Source organism: Stegastes partitus, unplaced genomic scaffold (genome assembly GCF_000690725.1).
Source record: "Stegastes partitus isolate 25-593 unplaced genomic scaffold, Stegastes_partitus-1.0.2 Scaffold112, whole genome shotgun sequence".
Lineage (NCBI taxonomy): Eukaryota > Metazoa > Chordata > Actinopteri > Pomacentridae > Stegastes > Stegastes partitus.
The window spans coordinates 704,412-725,226 of record NW_007577843.1 but is presented as its reverse complement, the minus strand read 5'-3'; the positions used below and the strand labels follow the sequence as shown (position 1 = coordinate 725,226).

The window sequence follows — 20,815 nt, the reverse complement described above, 5'->3', positions numbered from 1 at the left end:
GACAGCACTTTTTTTTACCACCACCATCAAAACAGTGGTGTCCCATCTCTCAAGTTTCAGAGATTTGGAGAATCAATACAAAGCAGCTATACAGACACATGGCTACAACACTTTGTATTGTTTTTTCTTTTAATTTGTCACCTGTTTGTATATTATTGCATCCATTGAAAGCAAACAATGAAAAAGCATTCAAAAGGAGGTTTGAAAAATCTATTTGTCTCCTTAGGAAACTGTCACTTCATAATCCACATGATGCCTTCCATCAGTGTCTCTCAGCTGTTCCTGCTGTTGGCCCTCCTCCACCTCACCACATCACTCCCTGTCAGGTACCATCACATGACCTCAAATTACAAAATATAAACTGTTACAGTTCTGAAAACAATTCAAAAACAATTCTTTTTGTGATGTTGTTGTTTGTGTTTCATAAAATGTGTATTCCTCTCATGTGACATCAGTGATGAAGATGTGGAGGTGGAGAGTTTCCTGACTCAAATCAGACATCTGAACGCACCATGGTCTGTCTCAGGAAACTCTGCAGACGCTCTGCTCGAGGCCAGACTCAGGTGAGTTCATCAGGTGCATATACAAGATGGCCAAAACATCTTCTGATAAAGTTTTAAAGTCAGAATGTTGTAACTTAGTCTTTTTGTTCAGTTGTGTTTAACATTTAGCTTCATCCCATCATTGACACTGGTGTACATTGCATTGCTTTTCTTGTGATTTGCAACATAAAAATACACAGCTGAACCAGATTCTAAAAACTATGAAACACACTCGCATTATTTCAAAATCATAAATACATGTAAAACAGTATGTGTGCATCAAAAATCTGATTTTGATTTTCATCAATACTTATATGACTTTTGATGTGACTACGTTTCAGGCAGCTTCTGTCTACAGGTCTGGACCGCAGGAGACAGCTGGGAGACATTGAGTTCTCCAACAGATACGCAGAGTTCCTGCGATCTAAAGCCAAACACAGCTCGGTCTGCGCCTTCCTGCGCCGCATGCAGGGTGTCAGGAGGAGGTGGGAGAAACTACAGGCACATTAGTGCAAGAGCAATACATGTCCTAGTTTAATAACTAATTCTTTTGTATAAGATTATTGTAAAAATTTGAAAGTTAATTAACCAATTTCCTTATTAGAATCAATAATAATATAATGTATTTTGAAGTATAACAATACATAATAACCATTTGTAGTACACAGTTTATACAGCAAGTACAACTCAAAGAACTTCACATCAACATCTACTCTGGGGAACATTTAAGAGACAAGAGTTAGAGGAGCTCAGAGGTCTACAAGGTGCATCCCTGACCAACAAATTAGATAATTAATCAAGAGCTGGTCAACTAGGAGATTTGAAATCTTAAAATGAGCTTTAAAATGAAACACATGGAACCCAAGAAGAAACTGGAGTAAAACTGGTAGTAATGTGCTGTCTGTCTTTAACTGAGATGTTCTGCTGCATTTTTTAACACCTCAAGTTGGTTTATATATTTCTTTGGGATGTTGAAAAACAGAGCATTGCAAAAGACACATCTGGTGGGAATAAAAGCATGAATAAGTTTTTTGGAGTCTTACTTAGATGGGAATGGTTGCAGTATTTCTAAGATGGTAAAATACATTGCATAATTTTCAGTGTTTATTCCATCAGTACAACAGCAGAGCCATGTCACTCTATACTCTACTAAAAAAAATACTTCCTCTCTTTCTCTGGCACGGTTTTCATTTATTGTTAACTGCAGTCACCTTCACTTGTCACTGACAGTAGTTTAAAAGTGATATTTTTTTTTTAAATAACGGTAAAGTAAAAAATATTTTTAAAATAGTTAGTGAATAACATTTTTCTGATTGTTCTCATACAGTGATTGTATCCAGTTTCACTCTATTAGTAAGGAAGGAAAACAGGTGAACATGTTTGACGTGTTGAGTTGGCAGCAAACGCCATTTAAAAAGAAGGACGTGATTACAAAAAGGGATCTGAGTAAAATATGATGAAATAAATTTTAGTTCCAAAGGAAAGTGAGGTTACATAAAGGCAACAGACACTAATTAAGAATTTAGGTCATGATATTTTCCTGATATCACTCTCTTCAATAATGTTTTTTTTTTTTTTTGTCCACAGTGGTGCGGGAGGAGACATGGAAAAAGTGAACCTCCTGCTGAAACAGTACATGTGTCCGTCAGTCTACAACCACTGGCCCACCGACCTGTAGAGGACCCTCGGCAGAGACAGAGATTAAATCTGATGTTACATGTTCCTGATGTTCAGAATAAATCTCTGTATGTGCAACTGTTATCTTATTTAATGTGGAAACACAGATACTTTTGTTATTAAAAATACATTTTGTGAAGTACTTTTAGTGTGTTTAGAATTATATGAAGCAATTCACATGTACACACAGCACCAGCAAGCTGTATTCAGTTTGATGAGTGGATTTTAACAAGTACTGTATTAATAAGAACAGTTATCACACTTCTTTCACATATATGGTTGAATAACTTCAAAGACACATTGTTATTTGTCGGACTAATTGACCCTCACCTGATAATCTGGATGAAATGCCATTTTGTTTCACTTTACTGATTTACGGTCCCCACATTCCTTGCTAGCTGGTAATGTTCTCACAATGTTGCTTAAAGTTCTAATAAAATGCATTTTGTTCAAAGATTGTTTGAAAGATATTTATTATTCCAAGTAATGAGTTCCTACAACTAAAAGTTAAACAATACGTAACTGCAACATTTAGAAAACATTTCGAGGATGTGTCTGGGTCACACATTATGTTACATAAAAACTGAAAAAAACATTTCAAGCCAGCATTCACAAATATCATCAGGATGTTATCAAAGCCTCATTTGGCAGCATGTTTTTCATGAAACATTCCTGTAATATTAAAAACTAATAAAGTTGAACATGTTGCATGCTACATTATGAGGATGTTTTGGGGATGTTGTTAAGGTCATACATTATTGGATGTTCCTCTATGAAACCCACAATGACATGATAGCAAAGGAAGGACAGTCTCAATGCAACAGCTGCGATATATTTTAACAGTGTTTTTAGTATGATGGTCTCCTAATGATCACCAAACCTTTTATGGGCACCTTTGGCTCAGGTGGTGGAGCAGGTTGTCGACTAAGGTTCCACGTGTGGAAGTGTCTTTGACAAGACACTGCACCCGAAGTTGATCTTGATGGCAGGCGAGCACCTTGCATGGCAGCTCTGTCACCAGTGGTGTGTGAGTGTGTGAATGAGAAGCACATTGTAAAGTGCTTTGAGTACCACCAAGGTAGAAAAGAGCTATGTAAGTGCAAACTATCAGCCATTTTCAAAACGTCTTCTAGAAACAAGAAGAAAAAGAAGAAGAAAAAACTCCCATTATGAGAACTTTGCAGAAACTTCTCAGGTTGTCTTAAAACAAAACAATTCTAGATGGTTTTGTCCTGTAGGGGATTGTAGGGGGGATGGATTCTATTCCACCTGACAAAGAGCGAAAGGTGATGTACATCCTTGACAGGTCACCAGTCCATCACAGGGCCAACACAAAGAGACAGACACCTGTCAACTTAGAATCACCAATTAACCTAACATGTCTTTGAACTGGGCTGCAAGGTGGCGCAGTTGGTAGCACTGCTGCCTCGCAGCAAAAAGATTGCCGGGGGCACCGGAATCTTTCTGCGTGGAGTTTGCATGTTCTCCCCGTGCAGTGTGGGTTCTCTCCGGCTTCTCCGGCTTCCTCCCATACAGTCCAAAAACATGTTGAGGTTAATTGGTGATCCTAAGTTGTCTGTAGGTGTGAATATGAGTGTGCTTGGTTGTCTGTCTCTAAGTGTGGCCCTGCGATAGACTGGCGACCTGTCCAGGGTGTTTCCCTGCCTTCGCCCTAAGTCAGCTGGGATAGACTCCAGCTGACTTAGATTAAGCAGTGTATAGATAATGGATGGATGTCTTTGAACTGTGGTAAAATTTATGGTTTCTTCTTTCTTAAGAAATTGCTGAAGAAAAATCTATAAGATTACAAAGCAACAAAGGGGGAAGTTAGAACAAACAATACAACAATACAATTAGCTTCAGCCAAATTTTGACGTCATGTGTTTGGAAACACCTGTACTAGTGCTACACTGCTATTAGCCTTGTCACCCTTTTAAATCATTACCCAATTGTCTATTGTCTGCATCAATAACACTACACCATCTGATATAAAAGCAAAATGACCATGAGGAAGAAAAACTGAGCCAGGTTCAGCTGTTGAAACCGCTGGAAGAGGAAGAGCTGTAATACCTTATGTAACTTATTTATTTCATTTAGGTGGCATAGAAGCTGGCCATTGGAAACTAAGCAAAAAGACTAAACAGAGAAAAAGAGTGTTTTGTTGTTTTCTGTTAACAGTGTTTTCTGGTCATTTTAGATCCGTTCATTTCACTCCAACCATTTGGTTCAAAAACATTGGTTCTTAAGCAGCCGTTATCTGCGTTTAGTGCACCCACGTGACGAGCAGTAAAATATTAAATGCTTTGCTGAGAAGTCTGAGACTTAAACACTGTCAGGCACACACCTTTCTGATGTTAGGGTTTGCTTTTGTTGCTTGTTTATTCCTTTTGACTGTCAAGCATTTTGTGTTACATTTCATTTGTATGAAAAAATATATTCAAATGAAGTCTGATTGATTGAGTCCAATTCTGCAAAGAACTGAAAAAACAATCTGAATATTTTTGTAAGTGAGAGATTTCCATTTATGATAATATTATATTTATAACCCTCTAAAGTGTACAAAAAGTGAAGGCATCTCAACATTGCCTGAAGCGACTGTACTTACGATGTTTAGGTATTTGTTGATGTATTTGGGCTATGTTTGTTCTGTTGTTGTCAGCCATAAATGCAAATCAGGACACGTGATCTCTGGGTACAAAAATCCTACAGAAGGCCTGCTAATATGAAAACATCAAATAAGATTGCTATCAATACTTTGTCCTTTTTCTATATGTCCAAACATATACTCATGATATGTCTAATGTCAAACCAATCAAATAAAAGATGATTAGTCGCAGAAAAAGATCTTATGACTTCCCAGCAAACGGATGTGCGTGTTAGGTTTTATGATGGGCAAAAGTCCAATGCAGCCATAAAGGCAAGCAGATAAGCAGGGAACAGACACAGAGGGGGATCAGTTTAGACAGGACAAACAGAGCCATGGACAGGATTCATCCTCTCTTCACTGTGAGCAAATCCTTCAGCTTGCTTCTTCTGATTCTGCTTCAAACATCCACTGAGGCTGCTAGTGAGTACTGATGTCTGCTGCTGTATCTGAGAAATGTTTGTTTTATCTGACTGCTGGTGTCTGTCCTACAGAAAGGAATGGGCTCAGTAACATGGGCTTCGTAAACCTAAGTGGTATTTGTAGTACATACAGGGCCAGTTCTAAAAGCTCAATTTGTGTGCTTTGGGATAGATATTATGACAGTGGAAAAAGAGAGAAAGAGTGGTAATGACTGAACCAGGAATAGTTTGACATGGAAACAGTGGAACAGTAAAAAGTATTGATATTGAGCGACGGAGACATTTATCTTCAGTGCTGATGTTGAATTTTTAAAGGAAGTGATTATCTATCTTGTCAACAGCCATATGTATTACTGCCAGAAGAGTAGAGGCAATGACTGAACCAGGAAGTAGTTTGACATGGAACAGTGGAAAGTATGTGTAATGAGGGGTGGAGACATTTATCTTCAGTGCTGACGTTGAATTTAGGAGTACAAATTCTGATTATTTATCCTGTCAGTCAACATGTGTATTGCCAGTTACAAAATACATCAAAAAGTCATTTTACTAGCCTCACCAGCAGAGAGATATAGCTGCCTGTTGTAGCAACAGATTGTCAGATTTGATGATAACTTTCAAAAAATTAAGCTCATTAAACAATTAAACTCACCACTGTGTTTAGTTTCACTGTCTGTACCTGACGGAAGTCAAGTCAGAGAAAGTGATACAATTCGGATACAGTGGGACTGAAATACACATTTGACAAGTGAAGGAAGGCAAAAGGTCCACTCCTATTCTACATGCACCATGGAAGAAGAAAAGTCATCATAGAGCCCATTATGCATTTTGGGGTTTTCCCTTCTCTACGGTGTGTTTTTGGCTTTCTTGTCCATGTTAAAAGTTTACAAACTTACAAAGCCTAAAGTTCACACCAAAAGGAGTTATTTTCCCTCATATAAAACCATTCTTTACTTGCCTGAAACACCTAGTTTGAGGTCAAGGCATTTCTTCAGTCATTTGTCAAAGTCACCGGGTAACCTGCCTTGCAGCTGTTTTGGCACAGACTCAAACAAGGAATGAGCAGCTGCCTCACAGTCCACCATGAATAATATTTTGTAACTAGAAGGGCTGCTAACTCTAAAGAATCTCATCCACAGAAAAAGATCACCAAATGTTCTGCTGTTGGCTGAGAGTGAACACAAGAGTCTTCATGCATTCCCAGCATCTAAGGAACTGAAGACCCAGTGGGTTATCATTCATTTTGATGACAATGTCCCCACAACAACAGGAAAACCCTCACTCTTAGCACATTGCGTGGCAAATGTGGCTAATGCTAACATTAACTCTGATCATTTACACGCAGGCCAATGCTATGTCAAAGCTGTAATGCTCCAGGAATGCCCCTAAATAAAAACATTTTGCATTTTGTAATGGAGTGACTTCTGCTGGAGTCTCTCCTTGTTCTGGGTCCTATTCTGATTAAGAGTGTGCGACTGAACCTTGGAGTTTTGTTAGCATCCAATAGAGACTGAGGTTGTGCTTTACACATCCCTGGGTATGCAAGTGTACTGAGTCCGCCTAAGTTCATAATCAGAGGATGTATGTGAGGATTGTGTGTCCAAGCATGCTCCAATGTTTTTGTACAGCAATAATACTACGAGGACCCCAACTGCAGATGCGCTGAAATACATAGACAGTGATGCACTGCGCATGTATGAAACGTGTCCTTAAAGGGGACTAAGCAGTCTAGAAAGTATAGCAGTCTGAAGCAACTTAAACAAACATAGCACAAAACCACATGAGCCAAAGTGACATGTTCTTGTATGGTGTAAACCAATGCTCAGATTGAATTTGTACATGATGCAACAGTCTGTAGGTTTTGTTTCTTGCCCTGTTGCAGTTTCAACAGGAAAGTGAATTTACATTTGAGTAAGAAGCCATCCTTTTTCAGCATTTTTACACATTACCTTCGCAGTACTGTTTTGGTGCTCAATAAACAAAAATGAATCCATGTTCTAATTTGACTTTGGACTACTTTTTTAATTGTGACATGTTTTCTTCTTCTCTTCCAACAGTCTGTTCTGCTCCTTCTTCACTTGTGAACTTTCCAGAAAACAACAATGTGGGTGATGTCGTGGCGACGATCACTGTCCAGTCAGGGGTGACTCTTGAGTTTAGTCCTCCCCCTGAAAACCCAGAAAACCCATTCAGGCTTGAAGGAAACCAGCTGGTAGCTGAAAGGATGTTGGACTTTGAGGTATTATCAATCATGACTAAAGTGCCAATCACATCCAAACCCACAACTCAGTTTAGATTCTCTAGTAGAACCTACTGAAATTGAAGTGTGTTTTGTTTGCAGACTACACAACTTTATGAGGTTGCAATCACGTGTACCGAAACAGCAACAGCACTGAAGGTAAAACTGTGATTGAGCCAATATTCATTTTTATATTCATGCTATAGTGTGTTCATACTGAAAACTGACAAAGTGACATTTACATAAGGCAAGCATGCCTCATTCATCGTGTGAATAAGTGGAATGTTGTCCTACATTGTAACAGGATCCCACGTAAGTGATAGAGCACCTCACTGAAAAAACAAGGAGGTAGAGCAGGTTCTTCAGGAATTTCTCTGCTCTTGAAGGGATTGTAAATGAAGCACAAAGGTTCTCTGGGTGCAAGAAGAGGTTGTACTAGCTCTTGTCTCCAGGTGCCTCAAGAAGTTCTAGGTTTCAGAGGGTTGTATGTGCTCTTGAAGGTGTTCTCCAGTCACTTGCCAAGGCTTTTAAGAGTCTTTAACGAAGTTGTAGAGGTTCTTAGGAAAGTTGCTCTTGTAAAGGTAGTTAAAGAGGTTTTATAGGTTCCTAAATAGGCTGCACTTGAACAAGTTGTAAATAGTACCTACGAAATCCTTGAGGGGCTTGAATGTTGCACAGCTTCTCAAAAGGTTTGACCAGATGCTTGAAGAAGTTATTCAGGTGGTCAACAAGCTTGTACAAGTAACTGAAGAGATTGTACAAGCTCTTGTTGAGATTCTCTGGTTGTTTGATGAGGTTTAACAAGTGTCTTAAAAGGTGTTCCAGATGCTTAAGGGTGTTGTACAGCTTCTTAAAGTTGTAAAGGTTTGAGAAAAAGTTGTAAAGGTGCACCTTTTGTCCAGGTTCCATTACACAAGTGCATGGGGAGGTGATAAAGGGTGCCAAGGGATGTTGAAGAAGTCTTTGAGAAGGTTTCTAGGTGGCACAGTTTGAAAAGTTATTTTGGGAATAATTTTTCCGACAGGACACTTTGTCAGATTTACTAATTTATTTGGAATCACATGCATTTAAGTTTGGCGTGACTTTGCTCGAGTGATACTCTGGAACAAGCTGAGCAAGCATGACACAGACAGTCCCTGAGATCACAAACCCCCCGGCAGAGCCTTAAATTCACAATGTTCAAATGATACAGTATGAACACAAAACAAGGAGACCAACTTAAGTGGTCCTCACTTTACAGTTTTCCGGGGTCAAGGTATAATTATGAACATCTGTGTTCTACAGTCCCACACAATATGAGAAACAGTCAGAGTTTTGGAATTAAACTTTTAAAAGGAAGGAGGTTGGGGAGGAGGAGGAGATTTGCCGATCTGTAGAGGCATGCGTAGCAATGATGTGGTGAGCGTGGAGTGGGCAGAAAGAATGAACGCTGCCTCAGTTATAAAGCAGTGGGTGGGCTGGACTTAAGCAGTGAAAGATTGTACAGAAGGGGCCTTGTGATGCCCTGATTCCATGCCTGTATGAACTAACGCATAAGCTCCATTTGATTTTTTTAAGATTTCCTGTAAGTAGTTGAAAAGTACCTACAAGTGTTTTTTGTACAAATTTGTGCACATTTCTGAGGGTGTTCTAAATGTTCTTGAAGAGGTTGCATATGAATAAAAAGGTTCTCCAGGTAGAATTAGTCTTTTTGTGGTTTTGAAGTTTTGTAGGTTCTGTTAAGAAGAGTTAAGGTTTTCTTGAGAAGGTTACCCACTTTCAAAAGATTCTCAAAGATTGTTGTGTGAGAATGTTTTTCAGATGCTGGTGTCTGTTGTTTCACACTTTTAAAGATTATGCAGACAGAACATCTTCATGTCCTGCATTTTCTTTTCACATAGAGTCTATATCTGCTTTTTGCTCGTACATTTTCTTTTCAGTTTCTTTAAAAATGAAAAAAAAAAAAAAAAGGAACAAGAGACAACACTATGGTATTTAGCGCAGAATAAGTAGTTTAAACTAGGACTGTGTTTTTGTTTCCAGTTGGAGATCGTCATTGTTGTGCTTTTGACCAATGAAAATGACAACCCTCCATTCTTTGATTCAGCTTCCTACCAAGCAAATGTCGATGAGGTAAGAGTGTGATAAAAACCTAACAGGTTATATTATGTATCATTGTAAATGTTTTGATTTGTTTGTTTGTTTTTTTTATTTTATTTTATTAATTCAAACTGAACATCAAATATTATTATTAATTTTATGTTACATTTTACTTTACTCAATTTACATTTTGCTGCACCCTTTTCTTTAAAGTTGTCTCCTGTCGGCGAAATTGTGGGCAACTACCCTGCGAAAGACTTAGACGCACATCCTCAACTCTCCTATACACTAACATCTGCATCTGTAAGAATTTCTGTTTATATTTCTTTTGTCTCTTTGTAGGTCCAGTATTTACATAAATCCTTGTTTGTTTTTCCCAAAGTCACATGAGATGATGAATGTTAGTTCTGTCTCCAGCACCAATTTAGGTCAAGAATGCGTTTAGCTATGAACTTTTTTTTTTTTTTTTTGTCTTATCTTATTTCTACAGAATGATTTTGTACTAAGGTCCTCTACAAACCCAGAGATCCTTGTTAATGCACGTCTCGACTATGACAAAGTCAAAAATGTTGAACTGATATTGACCGCTAAGGTGAGTATAGTGCTCATTGCTGATTCTACAACATTATTTCTTTCTTCTAACTCAGTGGCTTCAAATTGTCCTTTTAGTCTCTGGAAGTAAGCTAGGCTCTCTCAAACACTTTTTTTTTTTTTCTCAGGACGCAGCCTTAGTAGCAGGGGATGAAGTGCACACTGCAACAACAACTATCATTGTCACCATTGTAGATGTGGACAACAGACCGCCGTGGTTTCAGCCTTGCACCGAGGTTGAAGTTGATGGGAATGTGATCTGCCACAGTGCTGGCTACACTGGCAGTGTTACCTTAAACGAACAAGAGGTGTGTCGCTTTCATCTGAAAAGCTCAGCACTGATACTGAGCTCTTGGGTAAAACCCAGATGGAGTGAAGCAATGTCATTTTGCCTCAAGTAGAATATTTAATGATAAGCAGTCAATCAGACAGCTCGCTGCCAAAATATAGGAATATGCTCAGTTTGTTGCACTGTTCAATCATGTCTAAACTCGGTCTAAAGTATTTGTATCTGTTGTTAATTTTTATACTTGAAGGTGGGATAAAAAGCTTCATAGTTACATGACCACAATATAAAAGTGTTTTTTCCTATACAGACTGGAGTGTTACCATTGAAACCAGGACCTCTACATGCCATTGACGGAGACACTGGAATAAATGAGAAAATAACATATTCTTTCCTAAGTGGTAAGCAGCTTGGATTATAACAAACAATGGTCTATTTTTCAGTCTGACATCTACATCTGCAGAAATACATTACTAGTTGTTGGCAGCTAGAGGTAGCCCAGTCTGTCTGTGTTTTAGGAAATGAAGATAATCTGTTTGAGATCAACCAGAACACGGGGGGCATAACCATGCTGAAGCCCACTGATGTGTTGGGGACAATCAGTCTGTCAGTGCTGGTAAAGACAAAACATTCACATGCTTTTATCTACTTCATTCAAATGGTTATTTTGTCTGTGCCTAATGCTGAAATTAAACTGAGCTATGGGTTTTTGATAGGTGGGAAATGCGAGGAACACACCATTTTAGCATGTTACCCAAACAAACAAAACATCAAATGAAGCCTGGCTTCAGCCTCGATGCCTTGAATTTCTTTTATTCAAGGCCAAACTGCTGCTACTCAGAATCTGAGGTCATTTTCTCAGTCATACTTGGACTGAATTTGGATGGACAGTGACAAGAGAAGAGGAGTTTAGATTCACTGAGAAAACATGGACTTTTTTTTATTTATTTATTTAGGTATTTTTTATGCTAAAGCTTTTCAAGTCTGCAACTACATTGCATTAAAAAAAATCTAAATTTAGAAAATAACTTAAAAGAGTGTTTCAAAAAGTCCCCCCCCCCCGATTCTTTCACCTGCAGATGTAGGAAAAATTGTTGCTGATGTATGTGTCATTTGGTAAAATACTAAGTCTGGTCAGTAGGAAGGCAAGACTCTTTTAGTTAGGTGCTGCTGGGGGAACTCACTTCAGTATTTCTAAGATCCTGTAGTTCTAGTTTCAACTTACGATTAGCAAAGCTCAGCTCGCTGCGGTTAGAAATTAGAATGCTTTTATGTTTAATACTTTCATTAAGCTCTTTCTCTTTTAGGCTGCTCAGGCAATTAACAGTCATCAGTTTGCCACCACCACCGTCACAATCAGTGTCCAGGTGAAGAGCCTCCACCCCCCAAAGTTTCAGAAGCCTCGGTACGAAGGTGTCGCTACTTCTATAGGCACCATGGTGATGGACGTGATGAACAAGGACCAGCCACTACAAATCCTCGTCACAGATGAGGACTATGCTGCCACTGGGGTAGAACACTGAATCCACTTAAACACTTGAAACCTTTTTTAGTAAAAAGAAGTTATGTTTAGGAAAAGTTAATGCATGTGATAAGTGCAAAGAAAACAGAGTTGGACATCATAACATACACATCATAACATACACAACCTTCTGTGGGGCTGTTGATTTAATGGCATGCAACTGGAAAAGTAGTGACGCCACCAACTGTTTATTTTGATAAACCATCTCCAAACATTTGTACATCTTTTGCATATTTCTTAGGACTTCTGTTGGAATGTGTGTGTATTTTGCTGGGAATCATCAGAAATATATTTTTATTTACAAGCTGGATCTAGCTTTTGCAGACAGCACAGTAGAGATGCAGTTAGCAGTGTCACCTCACAGAGAGGGCACTGGTTTCAAATCTCCGGGTCGGCTGGAGCCTTTTTGTGTGTAGTTTACATGTTCATCCTGTGCCTACATGGGTTCTCACCAGTGCTCCGGCTTTTTTCCACAGTTCCCCCCCACATCTACATGTTAGTGATTTTGAATTTGCTGTAGTTGTGATTGTAAGTGTGTCACTTTGTGTTAGCCCGGTGATGGACTGGTGACCTGACCAGGGTTTACTCTGCCTTATGCACGAAGTCATTTCTGATTGATGTTAATATAGAATATTATTTTGATGCAGCTGTCAGCAGCGCATTTCCAGCCATTCTGCCAACAGATATATGATTTTGACACAACTGATCACAGCATTCTTTTAAACAGACTGAGGCACTGGGTGGGGATTTCGGGTACAGTTTTAGAGTGCTTTTTATCTTACCTGACTAAGAGAAGCTTTTATGTTGCAGCAAACAACCACAGGTCGTCATTTTGTCCAGTTAAGTACAGTGTGCCTCAGGGGTCGGTTTTGGGTCCAATTTTATTCTCTTTGTACACGCTCCCCCTGGGGCACATAATACAAAGACATGATGTTTTATTTCATTTTTATGCTGACAACACGCAGCTGTACCTGCCCGTTAAGACCACTGATCCTGGGACGTTGAGTGCTTTAATTGACTGTACTGCAGATGTGAGAAACTAGATGTCAGAGAACTTCCTTCAGCTGAACGGCACTAAAACCGAAATCATAGTAATCGGGTCCCAGCAGATGGCAAAACAAATTCTGCTATCTGCTGGACCGCTAGTGAAAAACATGAAGCCTGCTGCAAGGAATCTTGGCATCTGGTTTGATTTTAACTTTAACTTTGAAAAGCACACCACAAAACTTGTACAGTCATGTTTTCATCATCTTAGAAATATTTCAAAGATTCGATCTTATTTAACTTTTAAAGATACCGAGACGATTTTACATGCTTTTATTTCCTCACGGCTGGATTACTGCAACAGTCTTTTTCCCTGTCTTAATCAAAAATCCCTGGACAGATTACAGACAGTGCAGAACTCTGCTGCCAGGCTTTTAACCAGGAAGAGGAAACATGAGCACATCCCGCCTGTTTTAGCTCTTTTACATTGGCTGCCAGTACGTTTTAGGATTGATTTTAAAATTTTATTAGTCACTTTTAAAGCACTCAACGGTCTCTGTCCTATTTACATTGCCGACCTTTTAACACCGTAATTTCCACCACGCTCTTTACGATCCTCGGGCAAGGTCTTTTAACTGTGCCAGAGGCCCGGCTGAAAACAAAGGGGGACAGACCGTTTTCAGTCTGGGCGCTGAGGCTCTGGAATGACCTGCCCGAGGAAATCAGGTCAGCTAATTCCATGCTCTCTTTTAAGTCACTTCTTAAAACACATTTTTATCGGAGAGCTTTTCCTGATTTTATCTAAGTTTTATGTTTTATAGCTTCCTGTTTTATTTGTGTGCTTTCTACTTTTATTAATTATTCTTTGTGCTTATTGTATTTTAATTTTCAATTTATTTTTTACTGGAAAGCACTTTGTAACATTTGTTTTGAAAAGTTCTCTATAAATAAAGTTTATTATCATTATTATTATTAGTAGTAGTAGTAATAGTAATGTTACATATGATAGCGATACTGTCTGAAATTCCCAAAAGCTCTCAGAATTATGGCTATTATGAGGGCTGACATAATGCGGCTTTAATGCATTGCATCAGTCGTGTGTTTGATGATTGAGGAACTCTTTTTGAAGTTTTCAGTCAAACTGATGCTCAGCACTAACTTTTTCATATGTGTTCAAACAGGGTGTAAATCCTCACATCACTTACGTCATTATCGGCAGCCATGATTTCATATTTTTTAATGGCTACTTATTCATGACTACGGATCTCCCAGAAAGCACATTAACCCTGCAAGTGAGTTTACAAATCTATCTCAAATTTTACAGGAGTTTAAATGATTGATTTGAATGGTCATCTTCAAGCACTCATATCCATCTTGGTACTTCCAGGTGTCGGCAATAGACACAACTAATGATGAATCAGACACAAGCCAGCTTTTAGTGGAGGTGAAATCAGGTAGGAAGACAAGCTTCACAAAACATCTCTCTTCTTCTTTTGGTGTTCAATGAAGCAATGTTCAGCATTGTACTACCTGCAATCATGTTTGCCAGAATGAAAGGTTGCTTCTTGTTAGTCTGACTCACAGGATGGAGGATTCAGGGCCCCCACTTTATACCTCTGTCCCACATTCTTTTTAAGTTTTGGACCACCGTTGCCGACCGCTTGCTCAGAGGGAGTCCAAAAGCAACTTTGGATTGTTGGGTTCTCTGTTTAAAATTTGTAAGGTCTTCACCTACTATGTTAAGCACTGTGATATGACATATGTTGGGAACTGCGCTATATAAATAAAATTTAATTGAATGGAGCTGTATAACATTATGGGCTGCAAGGTGGCGCAGTTGGTCAGCACTGTTGCCTTGCAACAAGAAGGTAGATGGAGGCAGAGGCAGGAAGACAACAAAATGTCATGAACGAGAGAGTAACTTGTGAAAGTGGAGGTTAGTGTTGCAGGGGTCCTGTCTGTTGGACTGATAAGTATAATAGCTTTGGAAAACAGGTTCGGATCAAAAACTGACAAAGCAACATCCTCACTAAGTTTTAAATAAGCAACAGAAACATATCTGTGAAGATTCTCAGTCATCCAGGTCATGGTTATCCTTGTAGATTACTCACAGCAACTGGACTTGCTTGAGTTCCTGGAAGATGTTCCACCTCTCATCCAAGAGGCTTCATCAGTTCTGACTGACTAGTTGGGAGTTCCAGATACTGATATCCTTAAGGAGCCATTAACACCTGAGTTTCGGTTTCAACTGGGGGTTTGTTGCTCCTTCCCCTCATTATGCGAGTTGTTAGTACTCCCCCTGCCACAGTGGGGTTTGTTTAGGGTCTTTTGTGGCTAGGTGCAAATGTGGTTTCATCTTCCTGGGGAGAGTTCTTAAGACTGAATTGTAAACAGGTGAGAGGTGATGCCTCAGACCTCCACCTCCCTCAACAGAGGTGGAGGCCGAGATTGTGGCAGGTGGAGTACTGAGAACTCAAGCAAGTCCAGTTGCTATGATTCATCTACAAGAATAATAGACACATAGTTTGGCTGTACGGTAAGGGAGGAGCTCAAAACATGATGTTTCTGCAATTAGCATTTCTATAACGTTAATCTTCTAAAAAAAAAAAACTACTATGTCTATCATCATTCAGTAGCATGTGTTTTGCTAAAAAATACTGCCAACACATGGCCATCTCTAACTAAATATTTTAAGGGAGCCATGACAGATACAGTTTTAGATGTTTGGTGTAACCCCGCATATTTTTGTGAATTTGGCTTTTTGGATGAGTCAAGTGGGCGTGGGTGTTAAAAAACCCTGGCCTTCACATCACTACTGGCTGCTATAATTAAAGCTTTAGAAGAAAAAAAAATGATGGTAGACTTGGAGTAACTGAGCATAATACCAGCTTTGGAACTACAAATAATGACTCTGCAGCTTTGATAAACATCCTGGAGATGGTGTTTTCACCTCCCCAACATCAAGTGGAAGAAAAGACCATGATGCTCTCTCTTTATATGCCCATTCAAAGCTGTTACAACAAGGAAAGTCGTTTTACTGGAGAACATGTGGCCTCTCCAACACCAGCACACACTGAATGGAAGGCATGCACATCAACATTAATTTGGCACGCTTGGCTTAGATATGCTTTTGAGGTGTTTCGCATACTCATTGCAACAGTGTCCTGTGGTTGGTCTGCTTTGATGTCATATACAATGACAGAGCTCACTTGAATATGGTCAAAGACCTTTTCACACAATCTGATCATTGTGTGGTTGGCAGTGCTTTCATCTGCTGGTTAAATCACATGTATTGTTGGGTTCACTGCCTGTTTGCAGCATGAAAAAGAACATCGTGGACATCAGGTTTTTGCAAATAAATCAAAGTAAAAATGGACTTTGCGTCCTGTCTGAGGCAACTTTTAAGGTTTGAAGTAAACAGGAACAAGAAGTAAAACTACGGGGCTTCAAACTGTGTTCTCCTCTCAGGTCTCACAACCAGTTTGCCAACGAGCACTACAGACTTTATGACCATGACACCCAATGGGGAATCAACCACTGGCAGATCGACCACCAACAATATTGAGTCCAACACAACACCTCTAACGGACTCCACTACTGACAGTAAGACCACCAACAGTAATGGGCCCACCACTGACCCAGGTACGTCAGTTGACGGCAGCACCTCAACCAGCACAACCAGTGAGGCCACCCCATCCACCACTGTCCCCACTATGTCCACTGAAGACAGTTTGTCAACCCCTGATGTTACTTTGAGCACTGAAAGAAGGTCCACTGCCAGCACAACTCAACCAGGTGCTCATGTTCCTCTCAGTCAAATTAAATATTGTCCTGTTATGAAAAATCAAGCTAGCAAATAATGTGAGAGCAGTATTTAACATTGCACATGATTAACAAAACAAAGTGAAGCAAAGGGCAATTGGAAGGAGCTTCGTTTTCAATGTATGCAAAGTGGCAAGTAAACCAAGAGCTGCTGAGACTATGAAGGGTCTTGATGGTGACATAAAAACAACCAACCACAGAACACTTCTTTGTCATGCAGTGCTCTAAAAAAGTTTTAATCACATTTCAACAGGCCAAGCTTAATTTTTCTTTTTTAAACTTCAACGCATTGGGGAGTTTGAGATTAATCTCCATGTCAAGATAGGCTCTTAGCATTTCTTAGATAATCTATCAGATTTGCCTGTCAGTTTTCTTTGACACTGAAGTCCAACTACTGGTGACTCTGTTTAACCAAAGCTAATTTTACAAAACAGGCCTATATCTTTGGTTAAATTCCCTTATGAATGCACAGCAGGTTAAACGTTTTAAATGTCTAGACTATTAACTTTTTTTTTTTTTTTTAAACTTTAACTGTTATAATTAACTAGATTCTTAGGTGTTAGCTTTACAGTCAAGCTGCACCAGTAAGTCGAGTGTTAGTGTCTTTTGGTCGATGTCTGAACATGCTGATCTTTGTTCTTGCAGTGACCGTTCCATCTGGTGGAAATGATGTGGTGGGCATGGCGGTGCTTGGTGCGGTCTTGGGTGTTCTGCTGTTTGTTTGTCTGGTGGTCATCGGGATGCTTGTCTGTCGCTTGCAGAAAGGAAAAGCAGACTGGAAGAAGATCTACGAGGCCAGCATGTTTCGGAGTTCTGTAAGTTCTACGTTTAAAAGGTTGTTAGAGTGTGCAGAGTAAGGGCATCCACTTCAGGATAAACTGTCAGCAACAGTTTGGTACCATCAAGAACATAAACTTGATCCTTTGTTCATATCTACTGCCACAGACGTATTGTAAATTTGAGCAATTTCGTTAAAATATGCAGTTACATTAATCAATGATTGATTGATATTGCTGGCAAAACTGCAGACACATGATCTAAGCTACAAAAGCAGCCATTGCAAATATACTAGAAAACGAGGATAACATCCTATTTCATCCTGACTCGACTTAACACATGCACTGGCACTCCCCCTCATGGCACAAACAGGTCCTACAGCTAATGTGGAATACTGAAAATGTTTATTATTTAGGAAAATGGTATCCGGTATTGGGAGATACAAAACATTAAGTGACTTGGATCACAACAGGACAAATAAACATTTAGTTTAAAAAAACAGCCTTATTCTTAGTACGTTGCTCTTGGCTATTCTTTCTGAACATTGGGCTTGGTCCCTTAACAAGTGGACCTTAAGTTTAAAATGGATTTTTTTCAATTTTCTGGCTTTTCGCTTCAACTTCCATTAGTTTCTTTGACTGATAGCTTCACTAGTCTGTGACTTAAACTTTGGGCTTCAGTGAAGGCTTTTTTTCCCAATGATTAAGTTATTATAGACTAACCCCTCTGCAGTAATGGTAACAGGCAATCATTACTCTCCCAGGTTTGTTGTTTCTAGAGCCTCTCGTCAGTCCTTCCACTTGCCTCCTCTTTTGTCTTCTCCCTCTCTAGAGAAGGGTTAATCTGCCTTATGCTGACCAGTATTCATTGTTTCACTCTTTGTCCACTTACTTCTAGATCTGCCACTAACGATCATTTTTATTGTCAGTTAATCTGTTAATTATTTTCTCAAATTACTGATTAGTTGTTTGGTCTATAGAATGTCAGAAAATGGTGAAAAATGTCAATCAGTAATTGCCAAAGCCCAAGAAAATGTCCCCAAATGTCTGGTTTGGTTCACAACCCAAAGAAATTCAGTTTACTGTCACAGAGAAGGCAAGAAACCAGAAAATATTGACAGGCAAAAAGCTGAAATCAAATACTTTTGACTGGTATTTCTTTGAAAAATTAAAGAAATTAATTCATTAAATGTCAAAAATAGTTGGCAATTTATTTAACAGCTGACAACTAAGCAATTAATCGATTAACTGTAGAAGCTTTACATACTAACTGGTTGACTCCAGAAAGCAAAATCTCATGGTGTCTGTCTGAAGAATTTATCTTATCCACATAACATGCCAAATTTTTATTTTTATTTTTCAACATATTCCATAAGATTGTGAAACTGGCCTTCGGGGCTTATATCATTCTTTTTTTTTTTTTTTTCAATTGTGGCATAAAGAGGGAAAGTCAATTTTGTTTTCACAGTGGGGTGACAAAGGGTTCAAATTCCTTATGATATTGTAAGGCAGCCAGGCTTCTGCCAATTCAAAGACTTACAGAAATCCTATAACCTTCTGGACACTTCTTTTGTTTTTTAAACTACAACTGTGTGCAGCAATGTGTTGCACTGATTTAGAAAATCACCCCCTTCGCTTGATACTTGGCACTAAATACAAAGGTGTTGTCTTTAACCTCTATACACTAATAACTGAGGCCTCATAAAAAAAATGAAAAAACAACCTTTGCCCTCCAACAGACAATGGAGGACAGATATTATGAAATGTGGATTTGCATATTAATGTCACGTTTCACCATGGTGTGGCAGTGCAGGCAGGTCAATAGATTTTTGAAAAAAGGTCTAAAATATTTTGTCTCATATTACTGACAGAGTTATCCGTCACTCGCAGTGTCTGCTATCAGTGACATCTTCTCTAAATACAAATGACAGGCGTCTGTAAGCTGATTTCACAGCTGCTACAAGGATGGTAGCTTGTCACTGGAAACAAGGTGTGCTCTGTCAGTGAGGGAGGTGCTCTTCTCTAACTAGGATATTGTACAGCTGGAGCGTTCTACAAAGCAACTACAAAACACAAACAATACACAACATGTTATATGCTGGTCAAAAAAGCCTGTGTTTTATTCAAAATAATCGTGAGTAATTGTCTTTTCTATTCCTGATTGTTCTTCCACAGCTGGGTCAAGGCTCAGGTGGTCATAAGGAGGGCATCCAGTACACCAATGAGGCCTTCCAGAATGATGAGGATGGAAGCAGCCTGGGCTCAGGCAGTCCAGATGGGGGAAGTGTAAAGTATGCTAAAGAGCTACCACAAACAACATGGAGCATCCCGCGCGAAGAGGCCATTGTCAGGTCTACTGCACCACTGCACGACCTGCTGCCTGATGACTCCAGCGACACGGCATCCGAGGGGGCCGACAGCGAGAAGGATGTGAAACCCATCCTGACCAAGGAGAGGCGCGTGGAGGAGGGCTATAAATCAGTCTGGTTTAAGGAGGACATTGACCCCAATGCCAAAGAGGAGGTAGTCATCATCCCAGACAGCAGAGAGGATGACAGCGAGGAGGAAGATGAGGAACCATCACGCAGCAACAGAGAAGATGACGAAGACGACAACCAGCCGACAAAAAAGATTGCCTTTGCCGATTCAGATCTGGACAGTGAAATCAGGGTGAAGAATGAGGATCGACAAGGGGACTCAGACAGTGACGACTCTATGAACCTTGCTCTGTAAGAGGAGTCAAAAGAACCACCCATAATAAAATTGAATGAAGTTTAATCAGCAGTCAGGCCTGTAACACTCAGCTTGTCAGTCTATTACAGAAGACCAGTGACAGAACCAGGACTGTACACACCTTATGTCAAGATTTAAAGTCACCTATGAACATTTTTTATTTAACTTCTAAGCATTGCCTACAAGTGTGTAAGTAAAGGTTTAATTTACTTAAACTTTAGGTCAATTAAATCTTTGCACGCTTTATTCTTCACGTCAGCATGTCATGAATCATAATGTAGCATAAACTAATTACAGAGATGATATTCATGTGTGACGGGGTCGAGGTTGCTGAGATCAGTGTGATAGAAATGAAGCAAATGAAGATAACGTTTGTTGTGTACCCCTGGTGGTCTTTGATGGCCTTGCAGGTGTGGGCCTGCTGTTGAAGAGTTTTGAAAAAAAGACAAAAAAAGAAAGAAAATCAGCTCTCACCGCCTTTTCCTCTTCCCTTGTAGCCAG

At 39.4% G+C, this 20,815-nt stretch overlaps 1 protein-coding gene across 1 annotated transcript in view; it reads left to right on the top strand.

Annotated features, from left to right (window-relative positions):
* The window catches only part of cdhr5b (cadherin-related family member 5b), a 31,059-nt gene extending 10,745 nt beyond the window's left edge, over positions 1-20,314 (top strand). Inside the window, exons 5-20 of the mRNA XM_008278008.1 lie at positions 456-563; positions 884-1,014; positions 7,340-7,521; positions 7,624-7,680; positions 9,544-9,633; positions 9,814-9,903; positions 10,091-10,196; positions 10,333-10,499; positions 10,788-10,878; positions 10,996-11,093; positions 11,785-11,988; positions 14,165-14,275; positions 14,371-14,437; positions 16,452-16,625; positions 17,451-17,620; positions 19,757-20,314. Of these exons, the coding sequence (XP_008276230.1) occupies positions 456-563; positions 884-1,014; positions 7,340-7,521; positions 7,624-7,680; positions 9,544-9,633; positions 9,814-9,903; positions 10,091-10,196; positions 10,333-10,499; positions 10,788-10,878; positions 10,996-11,093; positions 11,785-11,988; positions 14,165-14,275; positions 14,371-14,437; positions 16,452-16,625; positions 17,451-17,620; positions 19,757-20,314 (2,404 nt within the window). The remainder of the gene's footprint in view (positions 1-455; positions 564-883; positions 1,015-7,339; positions 7,522-7,623; positions 7,681-9,543; positions 9,634-9,813; positions 9,904-10,090; positions 10,197-10,332; positions 10,500-10,787; positions 10,879-10,995; positions 11,094-11,784; positions 11,989-14,164; positions 14,276-14,370; positions 14,438-16,451; positions 16,626-17,450; positions 17,621-19,756) is intronic.
* Positions 20,315-20,815: the final 501 nt, after the last annotated feature.